Source organism: Aplosporella prunicola (assembly GCF_010093885.1).
Source record: "Aplosporella prunicola CBS 121167 unplaced genomic scaffold K452scaffold_4, whole genome shotgun sequence".
Taxonomy (NCBI): domain Eukaryota; kingdom Fungi; phylum Ascomycota; class Dothideomycetes; order Botryosphaeriales; family Aplosporellaceae; genus Aplosporella; species Aplosporella prunicola.
Genome location: NW_022983532.1, coordinates 453,572 through 471,706, shown reverse-complemented (window position 1 = coordinate 471,706; position 18,135 = coordinate 453,572). Strand labels below are relative to the sequence as shown.

Sequence of the window (18,135 nt, the reverse complement as noted above, 5' to 3'; positions counted from 1 at the left end):
TCATCTCAACGATCTTGAAAAACCTCTTGTGTACCGCTGCACATCTAGTCTTTTCGCTCGGCCTACAACCACAACAACCACTCGTCCCAGCCTCATATCAAATAATCGTCTCATCAGCCCGTCATCTTCCCCAACTGCGAAAAGCTTTCCATCTCTCGGCAGAGCACGGTAGATGGATCGTGCGCGTACGCAGCAGATTTCCCGGCAGGACGATCGCATTATCGGCGGCGGGAGGTGGGCCGTGGGGCCAGAGATGGGGGAATAGCGGAGCGAGAGCACAAGGGGGAAAGGTTGGCCGCCTGGTGACGTAGGCGGGCGACGCCGCGGGTTTGCCATCACGACGTCGACAGGTACCTAGGGAGGGGACTACGACTGTGCTAGGAGTAGCTAGAGCTCGCGTGCCTGCCTGGGGGCGCATCGAGCCGCAAGTCGTACGCACCATCATCATCATCCGCTTATCGCCGCCGCTTTTTAAGGCTCTTTGTCTCGATCCACCTCTCCTCCCTCTCCTCCTCCTCCTCCTACCTACTTTTCTCTCTTTCCCACCCCTCCAAAGTATTTTCACTTCGACGTACATAGTCTAGATACGGGCTTGTCTTGCCTACTCTACCCATTAGGCTACCGCAGTTGCTGCAGCGGCGAAGATCTGCATCATCATGTCTAGCGGCAGCAGCAGCATCTTGACCTCGTTCACGGGGGCGCTGCAGGCGTCGGTGGCCGTGCTGCTGACCGTGTGCTCGGGCGCCATTGCCGCGCAGTTTAGGCTGCTGAGCGAGAGCAGCGCGAAGGACATCTCCAAGACGTGTGTGAGGCTGTTTTTGCCGGCGCTGTTGATTCATAATGTGGGTTCTCAGCTGCATTTGGATACGGGCATCAAGTACTTGCCTATCTTGAGTGAGTATATAAATTCTTTTTGTGTCTTTCTATTCTTTCTATTCCCTTTGCCCACCACACCCTAGTCAGGGACAAGTAAAAAACAACCAATCAATCAACCAATTACAAACACTAACCACTCATCCAGTCTACTCCATAGCGTACAACACACTCTCCATGGCCGCCGGCATTGCCATGGTGCGCGTCTTCAAGCAGCCCGGCTGGGTCGCCCCGGCCCTCGCCTTCAACAACACGACGTCGCTCCCCCTGCTGCTCGTGCAATCCCTCGAAGCGACAGGCATCCTCGCCTCGCTCGACCCCTCGGAAGGCGTCGTCGACCGCGCCAAATCCTACTTTCTCGTCAACGCCATGGTCAGCAACTCGCTGACGTTTGCGCTGGGGCCGCGGATGCTGAACGGGCAAGAGGAGGACGCGCCGGACGGAGGCAAGGGCAAGAGCAACGAGGACGAGGACGAGGAGGACGGAGCAGCAGAAGAGGACAGCGAGGACAACGACGAGCAGGACGACAACGACGACGACAACGACCGCCCCACCGAGGAAACCTCCCTCTTGCCCTCCGCCCTCGTCCGCCGCGGCCAACGCGCTGCCAGCAAGACCCGCGCCCGCGCCCAGCACCACCTCTCCAAGCTCCCGCCCTGGGCGCGCTCCACCCTCGACATCATGTACCAATTCCTAAACGCACCCTTAATCGGGGCGGTGATCGGTGCGATCATCGGCCTAACGCCCGCGCTGCACCGGCTCTTCTTTTCCTCGCCGCAAGAAGGCGGCTACTTCAAAGCGTGGCTAACAGCCGCAATCAAGAACGTAGGTGACCTCTTCGCAGCGCTGCAAGTGGTCGTCGTGGGCGTGAAGCTCAGCGCTGCGCTCGTCAAGATGAAGCAAGGGCGTGAGGCGGGCGAGGTGCCCTGGCGCCCGTTTGCGGCCGTCACGGCCGTGCGCTTCGTCCTCTGGCCGCTGGTGTCGATTCCGCTGATCTGGGTGCTCGCGACCAAGACGGGCTGGCTCGGCAAGGACGATCCCATTCTCTGGTTCGCCATGATGTTGATGCCCGCTGGCCCGCCCGCTATGAAGCTTACGGCCCTGGCGGATGTGAATGGCAGTGGTGAGCAGGAGAAGATGAGCATCGCCAAGTTTTTGACCGTGAGTGCTCCCCCTTTTTTCATTTCGTAGTGTTTGCTGCTGCTGCTTTCGTGTGCCTTGCGTGCTGATGACTGCGCGTAGCTCTCCTACCTCGTCTCCCCGCTCATATGCTTCTCGGTCGTCGGCAGCCTCAAGGCTTCAGAGGCCGCTGTGTCGATGCGGCAGTGATTTGGCTCGGGGAAGCCCGCTGCTGCCCTTGCCTTGGAATGTCAATTAACATGGCATTTGTGAGGGGTCTGGCGTCTTGATAGACACACTGGCCGACTAGACCGTAGAAAAATAGAGATAGGGCCATTCGTCTCTCTAGAAAAGAAGAAGAAAAATCAAGGACCTTGTTACTGTTACACGCACTCTTACTCTTCCCCACGCCAAAATGCCAGACACCCGCCGCCATCACCACCCTTACACGCGTGACCAGTGCAGTGTACTCCAGCCCAGCAACAAGCGCCACAACTACTCCTATAAGCACGGCAGTATTTCTGTTGAAGAAGGAGCAAGGAGCAAGTAGAAACGGCTCTCACGCAACAGAGGTACTAGGTACCTATCCATCCATCTAACTGCCTAGATAAAGAAAGTACTGTCTCGCTGGGTAGAGAGTGCGTGGCATAGTGGCACAGAAGTAGGCATCGAAATAGGCGCCGCAGACGAAGACGAAGACGAAGACGAAGACGAAGACGAAGACGAAGACGGAGACAAAGTCAGAGACAAAGTCAGAGACAAAGTCAGAGACAAAGTCAGAGACAAAGACAGAGACACTATACTATACCAGGCTGCTGTAGAAGCGGGGCGGGGAGTTAGGCAAGTGACCACGGTCACGAAAAGGCGCCGCGCGTAAGACGAAGCACCTAGGCAGCGGGATTGCCAAGTAACATCGTCTGTTTCAGGTTCGATGTTGGTTTTGGTGTTGGGTGTTGGGTGTTGGATATCGAGGTCGCCGGCTGAGGGCAGCAGCGCAGAGCAGAGCAGCGCAGAGCAGCGAGGCAAGGAGACGAGAAACTTGATTGGTTGGTTGGTTGGTTGAGAAGAGAAAGCGGGCCTCGCGCCGCCCGTACACTGTACATACATACATACATACATACATACATACATACATACATACATACATACATACATACATATACATACATAGCCACAACCACACCCACAAGCACAAGCCTCAGCCTAGCCATCATCAAGCCTCCATTGTGTGTGTGTGAGTGGAACAATAAATAAGAGAAATAATAGAAAAAAAGAACAGAAACGAGCTAGCTCGCGATGCTTGCTGCTGCTTGCTGCTGCTGGCGCTTACTTATGCTCTTATGCTACAAGGTCATGCCTACCTGCCTGCCTGCCTGCCTGCCTAACGCGCACCCCCTGAGACCCGGCCATTCGTGCTATGCCGTGCCATGTCCTGCTATGCTATCATTTCTTGAGCCCATCCACGTCACGTCGTATCCCGCTCCCGCTCCCCTACCACTGCCGAGAACCACGGTAGCAAGAACCCCGAACCGAACCGAACACACTTCGCTCCGCCCATCCGCCCATCCCACATCAACACCAACGTCTACCGCTTCTGCGTCGCGTCGTCAAAGCTCGCCAGCACCGACTTGGCCACATCATCCGTCTGGGTAGCAATAGCATCAGCCTTAGTCTCGAGCTCCTGGACGCGGCTCGCGCCAGCGCTCTGCTTAGGCCCCTGGCCCTGGCCCAGCAAGCGCGCCGCCGACGCCTTGGCCTGCCCCTCCGACACCTTGCCGTACACGGCCATGGCCGACGCAATCATGCCGCCCATGTCGCCCACGTTGCCGGGGACGACGATGCTCGTGCCCTCCTTGGCCAGGCGGCCAAACGCATCGACGTACTTCTCCGCGACGCTGAGGCTGACGGCGTTGTGGGCGTGTTCCTGGCCGTGCTCGATGGCGCGCGCGACGGCGTCGATGCCCGTGGCCGTGGCCTGGGCTTTCAGGCGGATGGCCTCGGCCTCGCCGCTCGCCATGTTGATCTGTTCGGCCTTGAGGGCCTCGGAGGCCAGGATGACGCTCTGCTTGCGGCCCTCGGCGATGTTGATGGCCGACTGGCGCTGGCCCTCCGACTCGAGGATCTCGGCGCGCTTGCTGCGCTCCGCCGTCACTTGGCGGTGCATCGCGTCGACGACGGGCTGCGGCGCGTGGATGTCGCGGATCTCGTACCGCAGGCACGTCACGCCCCACGCTTGCGCCGCCTCGTTGATCGCCGCCGTGATGTTTGCGTTCAGGTTCGCCCGCTCCTTCAGCACGTGGTCGAGCGACAGCTGCCCGATCTCGCTGCGCATCGTCGTCTGCGCCAGCTGCGAAATGGCGTATTCGGCGTCCTCGACTCCGTAGCTACACACATTCCGTCGTCAGCCTTCACTCTTCCTACTCTCTCTCTCTCTCGCAAGCTTCCCCCAACTCACCTAGCCTTGTACGCGTCAAATACCCGCGTGTACAACACGCCATCCAGCTCCAACGTGACATTATCGGCGGTGATGGCGCTCTGGCTCGGAATCTCAATCGCGGCCTCCTTCAAGCTCTTGACATAGGCAATGCGATCGATGAACGGAATCAGGATGGCCAGGCCCGGCTGCAAGATGCGGTGGAAGCGGCCCATGCGCTCGACAATCCACGCCGTCTGCTGCGGCACGAAGCGGACGATGGTGTTGGCGGGGAGGCTGGGCCGCTGGAAGTAGCTGTGCGGGATGTTGCTGCCACCGCCGCCGCCGCCGACTACCGGCAGCCCGAATATCGTCGGTGTCTGCCCGACTTGCTGCGACTGTGAGGGGGCAAGGGCTCTCGTGGCTGAGGAGGCGAAGGTCCGTGAAGGCGAAGTCAGCGCGCCGCGCGAGGCCACCACGGTCGAGAGGTTCTTGATTGCGAGGGCGCGCGCCGCGCTGGGCACTGCTCGGCGTGTCAGCTGCATGGCTGGCGCCATGGTGTGAGGCTGTGGATGGCGGGGGTCGTTGGGAATGGAGGGCCGAGTCAATGGCTGCCTGTCCGTCGGAGCTCCAGGTAACTACGGTAGGTTGAGACAGGTCGGCTCGTCGGTGGTCGGTAGTCGGTCACTTTTGCCGCTTCCTCCGATGTCCGGGCTTCAGCTCGTTCTCCGGGTACTGCGCTGGTGGTGTCATGATGTCACAAGATAGGTAGTGCAGCCCATGTTCAATCCAGCCGAACTACTCGTCCTCTCTAAACTCGTACTTAATAACAACAACAACAACAGCCTATACTCCTACTGCTGGCGGGTATAGTCATCTCTCCTAGCTACTAAAACACGTCATCAACCCCACCGCCCAAAGAAAAAAAAAAGTAAAAAAAGGAAGAAATCCATCAAGTCATCGTCGTCCAAAGTCGTCAATCATCACCTAGAAGCCCGCAATCTTCTTCAACCAGCTCGAGCCCCTCTTCTGCGCCGGCCTCTCCGCATACGCCGGCTGCCCATCCCACGTCCTGACGCCCTCATCCAAGGGAAACATCGACTCCTTCCTCTTCCTGCGCCCCTCCCCGCTGCCCCCGTCGCTACTCCGCACCTTCTCCTCGCGCTTGCGCCGCCTCCGCTCCTCCTCATGCCTGTCCTCAAACTTCGAGTCCCGCTTCCGCCTATGCCGCTCGCGCCTATCCTGCTCAAGCCACTCGTAGCCCGGGCCCGCGCCCAAGTCCACCGGCGGCGCGTCCAAGATGGTCGAGGCTGCGGGCGGCGGCGGCGGCGGCTCCGCCGCCACCTGGTCCACCCAGCTGCGCGTCTTGTTGCTGCCGTTTGAGAGGTACGGCGCCTGGCCTTCGAGCACCACGTTGGCCGCAGGGTCGTGCGGCGGCGGCGGCTGCGGCTGCGCCTCCAGCTCGGGCTCTAGTTCCTGTTCCGGTTCCGGCTCCGGCTCGGGTTCTGGTGTCGGATAAGCCTGCGCGTGGCGCGCGTCGAAGTAGTCGTTGGGCGGGGGCCCCGGGTGCTCATGGTGGCGGCGAGAGGGCTTCTCGCGGGTAGGCCGGCTCTCCGCAGCGCGGCGAGCACGGCGTTCTTCGTGGCGGCGGCGACGGTCTTCCTCGTCTTCGTATGTGCGGCGGCGGTCGGTCTTGGGCCGGTGCGAGCTGCTGTGATGGCGCGGAGAGTCTTGCATGGGCTCCTGTCTCTCGCGCTCCAGTTCTCTTTCGCGGCGTCGGAGGCGGCGCTCCATGTCTCTGGCGTCGGCTTCACGCCTGGCCTCCTCTTCCTGGGCGGCGGCGCGTTCAGCGGCCTTGCGCTCTTCCCGCGCAGCTCGGCGCTGGCGTCTCTCTTCTTGGTGGCGCATTTCGCGCTCTTGTTCTTCCTGCAGCATGCGTTCCTGCTCCTCGCGTTCTCTGGCCTTGCGCTCTTCTTTCTCTCTCTTGCGCTCGCGCCGTCTTTCCGCTCTGGCATCTTCTTCTGCATGTCTGGAGTGGTGCAGGCCAGAAGATTCACGCTCAGCGCGTCTGGACCTCCTTTCTGCCCGACGAGCTTCCCTATCATCAAGCTCAGGTGTCGCGCTTTCGCCATTCACGGGCACTTCGTCCTCGAAGGCACGTTCTTCTGGAGGTCTTGATCGACCAACCTTACGCTGCTCACGACGAAGACGCTTTGCGTCATCATCGCCATGCTGCGCAGAAGAACGCTTGCGCCTGCGCCTGTCTTCAGGATCGCGATCGCGTTCGCGCCGATGCCGTTTCCCATCCTCATAGTCAGAGACAACCGGATCCTTCTTGCGCGAGCCAAACCCGCCGAACAAGCCTCCCAGTATACCACCACCCTCTGGCTTCTTCGAAGAAGACCGCAAATGCGTTCTGCCCCTCCTGGATTCCGAACGGCGAGGTTTCTCGACGAAATTTAGGTCATCTGGCCCAGTGATGACTTCCGGTCCATCGTCTGGGATAAGCTGAGGGTCCACGAGGACTGGATCGTCTAGAACGGCAGGGTCGGCTTCGCGGGTTCTGCTCTTGGACATTCTCCTGCGCGAGGGGTCGCGAGACTGCATATGCGCATCAGCACCCTCGACCATGACGATATCGTCATCTATGGCATAGGGATCGGGAACAACTATTGACATTTTGTTAGCCAAATGCGCGGTTCGCGTGTCTTCATGTGAATGGTCCATACCCCTCTTCGATCTCCTCTCTCTTGCCGAGCCCCGCCTCGTAGGCATTCCCATCAGTTTTGCTGCTTTCGAAGAAACATTCAACGTGTCGTCTTCCACCGGTTGGTTCATGATACCAAGTCCTGCGTCCGCATCCGCGCTGGGGCGTCTCGAGCTCGATTTAGGAGTCTTCGACTCTCGCGTCGACCTTGTCCTCGCCGGCGTCGGTGTTCCAAAGAACGAGAAACTCGATGTGCGCGTTGCCTTTGGCCGTGTCGGCGTCTTCGTGACATGGTCGCCATGTTCCGCCGGATCACCAGAACCAGAAGACTTGGAAGATGATTTGTTCTCCTTTTCTCCATGCGAGCGATGCCGTTCAGATCTTGAGCGCGTTATACCAGCGGGCTTTTCCTTGGGTGTTCCACCACTTTCCCTTGGCCTCCTACGTGTCTCCTTGACGGCAGGAGAAGCGGCACCCCAAAATCCCCATGAGCCAACACCTCCGCTACGTACAACCTTTGCACGCTCTTTTCTTGGCTCCGGAACGCGACGCCTATGTTCGGGCTCTGGTGGTGGGGTAAGCGGCCTAACAGGCTCTGCAGCTGGATCGGTATCAGGCATAACTTCAGGCGTAGGTTCAGCGGGCGTGTCATCTAGTATAACCGGAGGATCGACAGGCGTCGGAGAGGGTGGCGGAGGTTCAGTATCGTTTGCCTCGGGAGGCACGCTGGACATGTCCTTCTTAGTCACAGAGCTCTTCCTCAGTTTTATATCCTTTTCTTTCTTGCTTGACTTGCTTGATTTGCTTGACTTGCTAGTCTTGCTTGTTTTGCTTGTCTTGCTTGACTTCGAAGGAGCCTTCTCCGGGGCAGGCTCTGGAACAGGCTCTAGGGCAGGTTCCGGCGCAAACTCTGGCACAACACCAACCGGTTCAGGCTCAGCTTCAGGAACAGCAACGAGCTCAGGCTCGACAGGCGCAGGTGGTGGTGGTGGCGGCGGCGGCGGCAGTGGCTCGCCAAAGTCGATAAAGTCGTCCTCAGGAAATCCACCAGGGATCGGAGTGGCAACGTCCTGCAAGTCAGCAACAACGGGAACGGGCACGACGACGTCTCGCGGCACCGGTTCGGCTTCAGCCTCAGGTTCCAAAGCGTGCGCTGGCTCATGCGCTGGCGCTGCTTCCGGCTCAGGCACTGATGTCGGCTCAGGCTCAAGCTGAGGCTCAAGCTGAGGCTCGGGTTCAGGCTCGGGTTCCTTTGCGCTTGCGCCCTTCTTCTTCGCCTTCTTATCAGCCTTTTTGTCCTTTGCAGATTTCTTCGTTGGCGCAGGCGCAGGTGCGGGCGCTGGTGCCGGCGGCGCAACTACCTCGACGGCAGGCGCCTCAGGCGGGGCTTCACTCACGGGCTTGGGATCAGGCTGAGCCTGAGGTTCCGGTTCGGGCTCGGGCACAACAGGCGGCGACGACGGCGGGGCTTCACTCACGAGCTTGGGATCAGGCTGAGCCTGAGGTTCCGGTTCGGGCTCGGGCACAACAGGCGGCGACGACGGCGGCGGCGGCGACGTGGGCGCTTTGTTGAAAGCTTCGAATGCTCGAAGCTTTTCGGCAACTGCGCCCTTGGAAGCTCTTTTGGCCTTCTTGTCCTTGGGCGGTGCAGGCAAGGTTGCGTCGTCAGTGACAACGGGGACTGGGGGGACTGGAGTTTCAGGTTCTGGTTCTGGCGTTTTCGCGGGGATGTCAGCTGCTGGTTCCGAAAAGAGCATAGCGTCGTAGTCCTTGAGCTCCTTTGTGATAGGCTTCTTGGTCCTCCTCAGTGAGACACCAAAATAGTTTGCCTTGCCCCACAAACTTTCCTGTTTGGGGGCTGGAACTTCAACTGCGGGTGGGGGCTCTACCACTGCTGATTCAGGCGTCGGTTCTGCGACCACTGCATCGTCCAACGCTGCTGGTGGTGGTGAAGGTAGGGGAGGCGGCTCTTCTGCAGCCTTGCCTTTCTTCTTTTTCTTCTTACCTTTTGCCGGTGCTTCGTCAACAATCTCCACTATTTCATTTGGATCAGGCACTGCTGCCTTGATTCCTTCGGGGGCTGCGGCGGCTGCGGCGGCGGCTTCGGCTGCTGCGGTTGCTTCTGCCTCCGCAGCAGCGGCTTTGGCCGCTTCAGTCTCCGCTGCAAAGCGAGCCTGTTCGGCTGCCTCAGCCTCCTCAGCCTCCTTCCGGACGCGCTCAGCCTCTTCTAACTCCAGCCTCTCTTTCTCTTCGCGCTCCTTCGCTTCCTTCTCCTCGCGCTCCTTTGCCTCTTTCTTCTCCTGCTTTTCTTTCTCCTTCTTCTCCTTTTCTAGTTCCTTCTTGGTCTTCTTCGGAGTTGAGGTGCTGGAACCCCAGAAGCCCCATCCGGAGCTTTTTGGTTTCTCCTTCTCCTTCTCCTTGATCTCTGGCGGAGGCGCCGCGACAGGAGGTTCGGGCATAGGCTCTGGCACGGGTTCAGGCTCTGATTCTGGTACGACCACCGCAGCCGGCTTCGGCTCTAATACAGGTTCGGGCACAGGCTCCGGTGCAGGCTCCGATGCAGGCTTAGCCGCAGCCTCAGGAGCAGGTTCCGACGCAGGCGGCGCCGCCTCGTCAACAATCTGAACAATATCATCCGGATTGCCCTCATCAACAACCTGTATAATCTCATCAGGGTTCTCGCCGACCTGCACCGGTTCCGGAGGAGGAGGCACAGCCGGGACATCTATCGCCAACGCACCGCCCTTCTTCTTCTTTTTCTTCGAAGAAGAAGCCATTCCCCACGCATCGTCAACAGGCGGTGGAGCCTCTATAGCCAGGGGCGCAGGCGCTGGAGGCGGGGAGGGCGGAACAGCTTCCGCCAGCATGACTGGGGCGGCTTCTTCGGGCGGTGGAGTAGGCGCATGCAGCATGCCCCACGCGTTTGCCTTTTTCTTCTTCTTGTCCTTCTGGGTAGAGCCCCAGCTGAAGCTGTCCCAGCCGCTGGCATCGTCCTCTGCCGCCGCGCCATCGGTCACGGCGTCGGGCTGCTGGACCGTTGCTGCGGCTGCGAGGTCGTCCGTCACCTCGATTGCTAGGTCGCTGCTGCTGCTCTTGTTTTTCTTGTCCTTTGTGCCGACGCTCCAGCTCTCTTCGCCGTCGGCTTTGGGCTCTTCGACTGCGTCGGCTGTCATGACTTCTACGTCGGCAGGGACCTCCGGCTCAGGCGGTGGAGGTGGCGGAAGAGGCGCTGGCTCTGCGGGCTGGCCTTTCTTTTTCTTCTTCTTGTCCTTGGCTGTGTTGCCCCAAGAGATGCTCCAGCCGTCGGGGTCTGCTTCAACAGGTTCCGGAGCGGCTGGCGGTAGTGGTGGCACAGGTAGAATCTCTCCGAAAGGAGGAGCTGGTGCGCTCTTCTTTTTCTTGTCCTTAGAAGTTGTTCCCCATCCAGCCCATTCGTCTTGGGGCACAACATCAACTACCGGAGCTTCTGTTGCAGTGTTCACATCTACAACGACAGGATCTTCGACCACAACTGGTAGCGGCTCGGGATCAGAAGCCTTCTTCCCCTTCTTCTTTTTCTTCTTGTTTGAAGCTGTGCCCCAGTCCGCCCACGAATCTTCAGCTGCTACCTGCGCAGTCTCAGGTTCGGGCACTACAACTACGGCAGGGTCCTGCTCAACGTTCGCTTCTGATGCTCCGTTGGTTACTGGTTCGGGCTCTGGAACTGGCTCTGGAACTGGCTCTGGAACTGGCTCTGGCTCCACGACAACAGCGGGTTCAGGCTCGGGCTCTGCGGATTTACCCTTTTTCTTCTTCTTGTCTTTCTTGGTGCTCCACCCGCCCCAGAAGTCATCATCTTCTTTAGCTTCAGGCACCGCAGGGGCAGCTGGTGCTTCAGGCGGTGGTGGCGGTGGCGGAGGTATCTCTTCCTCTGCTAGAGTCCCCTTTTTCTTCTTCTTTTTGTCTTTTTTGCTGGTCGCAAGGCCCCAGTCATCATCGTCAGCCTTCTCATCCGCTGGTGTAGATGCGCCGAATTCGAAGCTAAATCCCCTGCCCTTGTTTTTTCCAGCGGTATCCCAAGGATTGTCATTGGTAGCAGCAGCAGCGTTGTCAGTATTGCCGTTTGCTTCGTTCTTGCTATCAGGAGCACCAAAGTCCCAATTCGTCTGTCCCCAGCTGAACCCATTGCCGCCGCCGAAACCACCCCATGGCTTCGAGTTCGAGTCCGTGTTGCCAAAATTGACATCAATCTTAGGTACATCATCAACTTTGGCACTATCATCTCCCAGATCGACATTATCCAAATTCATGCTGGGATCGTCCACGTCGTCAGGAGCAGGGGGTGCAGGCGGAGGTGGTGGAGGAGCAGGGTCCGCTGGCTGAAATATGGTAAGCTATCGTTAGCATGCTCGGGAAACCCACGTGCGCTAGCGTAGCGGTGGCGGGATGCTGTCATAGTATCCTGAGGCAAAACTCACCTGTCCTTTCTTCTTCTTTTTATTCTTTTTCGACGTTGCCGGCAAGAAGGCGCCCCATTCGTCCTCGACATTGGCATCAACGGCTTCTGCAAGCTGGTCCCAGGAATCGTTTATTGGTGCCGGCTCCTCGGCAGCAGCTACCGCTTCCGCTTCTTCATCCACTTCCTCCTGCTTCTGCTTCTCGGCTTCTTCCTCTTCTTGCCTTTTCTTCTCTTCCTCTTCTTCGTCAGCAGCCTGCTTGTTCTTCTTTTTCTTTTTGTTCTTCTTCCCGCCAACGTTGTTCCAGTCATCTGGGTCATCGTCGCCTCCATTATCATCACCACCCCCGCCACTGCCTCCGTTGTCGCCATCACCAGCACCTCCGCCTCCGCCGTCACCACCACCGTTTTGTTCCTCGTTGGCTTCTTTCTTCTTATCATTCTCGTCGTCGCTTATCGCCCATGCTGCTGTGGTCGTCGGCTTCTTTGCCGCTTTCTTCTTTTTGCCGCCCTTGGCATGGCTGCGGAAGTTGTCGACGCGGGAGAAGTCGACTCTAGGAGAGTTCCACCCGGCTTCGGAGATAAGCGACGGGGTTACGGGCTTTGTGGGAGGTTTGAGAGGCGAGTATACTGGAGGTGCTTCTTGCGTAGTCAAGGCGTGGGCGGTCGCGAGCGCGTCGCTGGTAGTATAATCCGGCGTCGAGATATCAGGGTTGTCGGCGGAGGTTGAAGAGGCATCCCGATCTGGAGTCGCAAGACTGCGCAAAAGCTCCAGCGGTTTGATGAGTTCTTCGTGAAGCGCCGCTCTTTGGAATTCGGCGCTGACCACGCTTCGGCTGATTCTCCACCTTAAAAATGCGCTGCAAAGCCGGTCCTCTAGATACAGTGAGGAATCTACTTCACCAGCGGACCGTATCTGCGATGGTGAGAGAAGGGCCTGAAATCCCCCAACATGAGCATCTGGAGAGAGCGACGTAACTGCAGCGGCGGCCATTTCTGGATAAGGTAACTATGCTGGCGCACTAGGTGGTGGTGGTGGTGGAGTCGAAGCACATCTGAGCCAGCAGAACGACCGCGGCGAAGAAAGGATGACAGAGAAAAAAAAATAAAAAATAAAAAAAAAATAAAAAAATTTCAGGAAGGGAGACGTAAGAGGCGCGTTTGACGTGTGTGAGACGGTGCTATGCGCACGGAAGCGTAAGCGTGGAATGGTGCGGTGTAGTCATTAAAGTCGCGCGGCAGATTGGACGAAGCAGGGAGAGAAAAGAGACAGGACCAAACGGATATTCCGGCGTTACGCAGAAGAAGGGGGTTGGAGGCGTGCTTGGTGATGAGAAGGGTCACACGCGCGCTGGTTGGAGAGAAGTGGTAGGTGGGTGCGGTGCCCCCAGCCACCCCGGTCTAGGATCTTCTGATGTGATGGGGGAAGCGCGGGCGGCGGGCTGAGAGAGTGTGCTCGCTGCGACTAGAACACGCTGCATACAAGTACGTAGCCCGAAGAAGAAGAAAAATTCCAGGCACGCGAATAGGTAATGAAGAATCATAATAATAATAAAAAATAAAATTATCTATTGTGCCACATCTGCAGGGTAGTTGCGGACTCGACTCGACGAAAGAGCACGCGTCCCGACTGGTCCGCTTGCGCCGTTTTCTCCCTCACCGCATCTTTCTCCATCTCGCACTCCCAGATCGGCGAATCAGCCGCGGGAGCATCCCCCGCCTGGCCTGAGCCTCTGCCAGCCTGCTGCATCTTCCGCCAGCTGGCCAGTGTTGCGCCCCTCGGCGCGCCCCGGCCGGTCCCTCCCTCGCTCCCGTCCATGCGCGCGAGTATGTACCTTAGTACATACATCTGCTGCCCCCCAATTCGTCGCTTCGTTTGCTTGCACCGAGGTAGGTACGCGTGTCCACTTTCTCGCCTCGCGGATGCGGCGGCGTCTTAAAAGCCTCGCCGCTGACCGGTCGCCCGGGTTTGCTAGGTATGTACATACCTGGGCTGCGTTGCGTGCCTCTCTTCTCACCACCCCGCCGCCGCTGCGCCTCGCCCTTGTGAAACGGCGGTGCCGTTGGTGGGGTCGTTTGGGCGTGGCGCTTCGACCGGCGCCATCTGCCTGCCTGTGCTGTGCGTTATCTTTACACGAGGCCCCAAGAGTGAGTGAGCTTGTTTGCCTGAAGCTCAGCTGCCGTTCCACCGCAGCGACAACGGTGTCCACCCAGGGGGGCCATCGTGAGAGCTCGCGCAGCGGTGTGCACTGTGGACGTGTCTCCGTGCGTCCGCTTGCCATGCTCTTGCAGAGGGTCCAATGCCTTCCCGTGCATGCACAGACTCAGACCTGCCATCCAACTGCGGCGTTCCCGTCCAGCCGTCAGACTCTTCTGCGTCAACCCTCAGGTCTAGGCGCGCCCACAACTCAACCAACTCCCAGACCTTGATGCTCCGCTGCATTTCCTTAAAAATTACTTCATTGTCTTATCTAATTAAAGTAAAAAAGGCCCGCTCTGATGCTGTCACGACTAGCGCTTAGATCGAGTGCTGTTTACATACATATTTGGGGTATAAAGGGGATATCACGGAAGAAGTGAAATGCTTGCCACCGACGCCGTCGAACCACGCGATTTTTTATGTGTTGGGAGAGCAAAGAAAAAGCAAAAATCAGGAAAAACAAACTGGATCAACGAAGGTATTTTTCGGCGCTATGGGCTCGATCGAGGTCGAATGTGGGACGCGAAGTTGGAGCTGATACGAAATAGCAGATAACGAGGGAGTCTGGTGTAAGTGAAAGCAAAAACGATCGTTTGACTGACGCAGAAGCGTGAGGGGAGTATGGGAGACGTCGGGCACATGGTCGCCATCAGGTGAGGTTCGGATTGTCTTCTCAGAAGTTTTCGCTGGGCACACCGTCGAGGATTTTCCGGGCTTGGTCCAGCCGTTGCCGCCAGATGCGAGTTTCGTACTCATCTTCACTCAGGCTTTGGAGCCTGGTGCAGACTTGTTGAATGCTAGTAGTGAGAGAGTAGAGCAAGTCCTCGTCTTTCTGCTTAAGCGGTGTGAGTTGGCCTCGCTCCAGCTTGGGACTGAAGAAGGAAGACATGATTCGGGCAGCCGGGTCTCCAAAGTATTCGGGGGTCGAGTCTCCAGCTGACGACGGGTTGCGGCTGTAGGGGGATCTGATCGACCTTTGTCCAGATGAGGTGCTGCGCAGGCTAATTTTGCTGGGCCTCGTGAGCAGGTGGTCTCTTAAAGCTTGTTGTGCGAACTGGTCGAGCGCTTCGTTGCTCTCCTCTTCGTTAGATCCCTTTCCCTCAGTGGCAGTGGCAAAAGTGGCTACCGTGGAAATCGATTCTTGGCTTCGGGTACGGCGATGAGGAGATAGAGCGGCTTCGGGGTTTGCTTGTGGAGAAGCTTGAGCCACAGGCTGGACAGGTGATGATGGCCTCGTTGTCTCCACCGAGCCTTCCGAACTTACGCTCGGGCTGCGATTTTCTCGGCTGTACGAACCCATCGCGCTGTGAAGGAAGAAGTGCTCGTAATCGAAAGCGTCTACTCGGTCTTCGTGCGCTCCTGCCGTGACTTCAGCATCATGGAACAGGATGTCCTTGTCGTAAAGACTGTCGGCGTCTACTTCCTGCCGGTAACCCTCAACAACAGCATCGTCCGACACCGCGGCCTCCGGCTCATCAGAGCTTTCGGTCTCGTTCAAAATTTCATCAACTTCACCTTCCTCTGCATCTTCATAGTGGCTCTCCTGGTCCTCTGATCCCGGGGTGTTTGCGGCATGCCGATTGTGGGGCGAAGTACTAGTAGTCCTATTATTTCTTTGACGGGAGCGGCCAGGAGCGGTTTCAGCCCCGCTATGAGTAGAAGGTCTCGACGCTTCGGCGTCACCTTGCCAGCCGGATGTCGTCGTGAAAGGGCTAGGGGCTCTCAGGTTTTGGAGGCTGCGTCTTTTCATACCATCCTCCCGAGCACGATCTCTAAGGCTTGAAATTCTTCCTCGTAGATCCTGCATCTGTGCACGAAGCTCCCCGGTAGTTGAAGCAGAGCGCCGCAAGTCATTCGTAGAAACTTCTTTATGAACTTCTTTTGGAACTTCTTTAGGATCCTCATCTTCGCGGAGAGTTTCCAGTGCCCTGGGCGAAAGTTGCGCGGTTGAGCCCCTCGAGACGGACCGGGAATTATTGTGATCAGCAGGAAGCCAGCTGTGCCGCATGCCTTCTTGGCTTCGCGTTCCCCTTAGCGACGTATTGCGATTGATGGCGTGTTCGAGGGGCGAGGCAGTAAATGGCCCTCTGAAGCTGCCCAACGCGCTCGTGGAACGTTTTTCGTTTGTTGTCGCCTGTTGAGAAAAGCCAGGAGTTTGAGGAGACGGTACAAAGGTCTCGCTATGGCCGCGAGTATGTCCGCGATTTCCGTTTGACAATGGAGATGGGTGGTAAGAGTACCTTGCAGAAAGATTGGGATACTTCTTGCGATCCTCTTGTCTTGCTGCTTCTAGTCGCGTAGATACGTCTGTCCTCATGGACATGGGATTAGGGCTGTTAGGTGTAGGCAATAGTGATTGTCGCGCGCCTCTAAGGTTACCCTCCATGAGCTATAGATTTGTCAGAACAGTTGCGATGCAAGGGGAAAAAATGTGCATAACACGTACGTTGAGCCTCTTCTTGGCATTAGCTAGAATCATTTCCGCTCTTTTGCTCAATGCAGCCGAGGAAAACTCATCTTCGTCCGGGCCATCCCATTGCTCATTGTCCGTCTCTTCATCGCTGCCTGCCACGTACGGCAAGGTGTCGTAACGTCCATCGACATCCTCAGCACCACTCTCGTCTCCGAACGAGCCATCGAATCCGGTCCACCGCGACTGGTCAGAGTCCATGGTGCGCAGAGAGTTGTTGCTCGATTTTCTCTCCATGGCCTCTTGCCAATTGCCCATGAGATTCGCGCGCGGTGTTCCACTGAGAGTAGGCGAGGAGGCTAAAGCATCTTCCCGGTGGAACAAGCTCTTTGGGGTGGCGTCCGGGTCAAAGGTAGACGAATCCCTCTGGGATGCGCGCGTCGAGGCTCGCGTTGGCGTAGTTCTCTGACTTGTCGGGCGAGAGGAGAATCGGAGACTCTGGCGCAGGAGCGAGGGCGAAGGCGGACGTTGCACTCGGGGGCGCGGGGAAGGGGTCGAGTCCTGCGAGTCGCTGAGGTCGGGCAGAATCATGTCCGGATTCGTCAGAGTGGGTGAGGGCAGAGGCTCCGGCATGGCCTCCCACGTTACAAGGCTAACCATGGCGTGTGTTTCAGCGGTCGCGGTCAGGGATGCCCTAGTCGTCGTGGAACATGGCTACAGGCGCATGCGAGCCGGTATATAAGAGAGCAGAGTAGGTGGAAAATCGAGGCGGGCCAATTACGAGGTGAGGCAATGGGAGGGCATTTTCGTGGTTGAGGAATCGATAGTTGCCCATGGCGGAGCGGCCCTACTAACCACGCGGCAGGGTACCTTCCCGACCCTTCATCACGCTCTTAGGCCTCAGGGGCCGGCCGGCGCACGCAGAGGCACAAAAGGATCAGCCCCCGGTCCGTTACTCAGCAACACCAAACGCCATCTCCGCGCGCGCCCTCCTTGCATCGTTTGCCGGATCCCTGGGGCAGCCACGTGTAGGAAGAAGCGGGTCAATGAGCAGTCTATTTGAAATACCACTCCTACTACCCGTGTCCAAAGTCCAAACCACTGTTTGCAAAGCCAAAATGCTCCAACGACGACCGTTACGCGCCGCATCCGTAGCGCCGCCGCCTATCATCACCCTGGGAAACGAGGACCGCCGGAGGGACATTCCGAAATGATCTTGGCCGCATCGAGGGCTTACTCCAGCCGCCGCGAGTCATGCCAAGCCCCTCCCTGTCCTCACTAATATTGAAAGCTCCACGCATTCGACCGGCTGCGCTTTGCGGAATGTCGCCTGTCACTTTCTCCACCCGTTCGCCGTATCACGAGCTCTCGTCGACGTCTTGCTCTGCTGTCCTTGGCAACCGCGCACATGCCGATATTGCTGCTATCCACTGTTAATTTCACCATTTCGCCCCCAATCCGGCCATGAACGGCTGAGACAACGACGCGCTCAGCCTCGCAGCAAATAGAAACCTAGGACTTGTTCTACTAAGTGAAGCCCCGCACTACAGAAGATCGCTCGGGACCCAGGCACATCGCCGTTGGCTTAGTTGACGCCACTAATGACCACACGGACGCGAAGGCAGATCGGTCTCTGAAAGACCAGAGCCTCGAGGATCTGCCAGCTCAGAGCTCGCCTGCGACTGCGCAACCGACCAATTTGACGCCAGCTTCTGCATTGATCTGCCTTGGATGTTTCAAACACCCGCTGCACGTGCGATCTTAGTGCTCCGATCGCAGTGGATGATGCTGGTCCCCTGTGGCGATCATATCCCGTCAGCTCCCCGCCATCCGATCGGCACAGCGACGTATGTTTACCATCGCGCACACGTGCTGTCACCAAGAGTCCATCTCGCCAATGCGTAAATGGCGTTCTTAGAGCAAGCCTCTCAGCACCGCTGTCCGGCTACGGCTGAGAATACTTTATGCTTCAGCGCGC

The 18,135-nt window shown here is 57.9% G+C and overlaps 5 protein-coding genes across 5 annotated transcripts; 1 reads left to right on the top strand and 4 right to left on the bottom strand.

Moving 5' to 3' along the window:
- Positions 1 to 9: 9 nt before the first annotated feature.
- Positions 10 to 521, bottom strand: K452DRAFT_120830 (uncharacterized protein). Its single transcript, XM_033535172.1, has one exon. It carries the CDS (start codon positions 449 to 451, stop codon positions 122 to 124), a length of 330 nt encoding a protein of 109 aa, XP_033401206.1. The 5' UTR covers positions 452 to 521; the 3' UTR covers positions 10 to 121.
- On the top strand, positions 372 to 2,381 carry K452DRAFT_264565 (uncharacterized protein). The gene is made up of 3 exons (XM_033538700.1): positions 372 to 894; positions 1,022 to 2,034; positions 2,116 to 2,381. Exons 1-3 carry the CDS (start codon positions 657 to 659, stop codon positions 2,200 to 2,202), a joined length of 1,338 nt encoding a protein of 445 aa, XP_033401205.1. The 5' UTR covers positions 372 to 656; the 3' UTR covers positions 2,203 to 2,381.
- A 780-nt stretch (positions 2,382 to 3,161) lies between these two features.
- Positions 3,162 to 5,336, bottom strand: K452DRAFT_315728 (uncharacterized protein). The gene is made up of 2 exons (XM_033543890.1): positions 4,448 to 5,336; positions 3,162 to 4,376 (listed from the first exon to the last, which is right to left on the bottom strand). The coding sequence occupies exons 1-2, from the start codon at positions 4,960 to 4,962 to the stop codon at positions 3,578 to 3,580; spliced, it is 1,314 nt and encodes a 437-aa protein (XP_033401204.1). The 5' UTR covers positions 4,963 to 5,336; the 3' UTR covers positions 3,162 to 3,577.
- Positions 5,337 to 5,392: 56 nt separating this feature from the next.
- On the bottom strand, positions 5,393 to 12,541 carry K452DRAFT_295120 (uncharacterized protein; the record flags this gene model as incomplete). Its single annotated transcript, XM_033541776.1, has 3 exons — positions 5,393 to 7,074; positions 7,135 to 11,470; positions 11,570 to 12,541. The coding sequence occupies 3 exons, from the start codon at positions 12,539 to 12,541 to the stop codon at positions 5,393 to 5,395; spliced, it is 6,990 nt and encodes a 2,329-aa protein (XP_033401203.1).
- A 1,470-nt stretch (positions 12,542 to 14,011) lies between these two features.
- On the bottom strand, positions 14,012 to 16,941 carry K452DRAFT_315726 (uncharacterized protein). The gene is made up of 2 exons (XM_033543889.1): positions 16,194 to 16,941; positions 14,012 to 16,136 (listed from the first exon to the last, which is right to left on the bottom strand). Exons 1-2 carry the CDS (start codon positions 16,815 to 16,817, stop codon positions 14,421 to 14,423), a joined length of 2,340 nt encoding a protein of 779 aa, XP_033401202.1. The 5' UTR covers positions 16,818 to 16,941; the 3' UTR covers positions 14,012 to 14,420.
- Between the last annotated feature and the right edge of the window lie 1,194 nt (positions 16,942 to 18,135).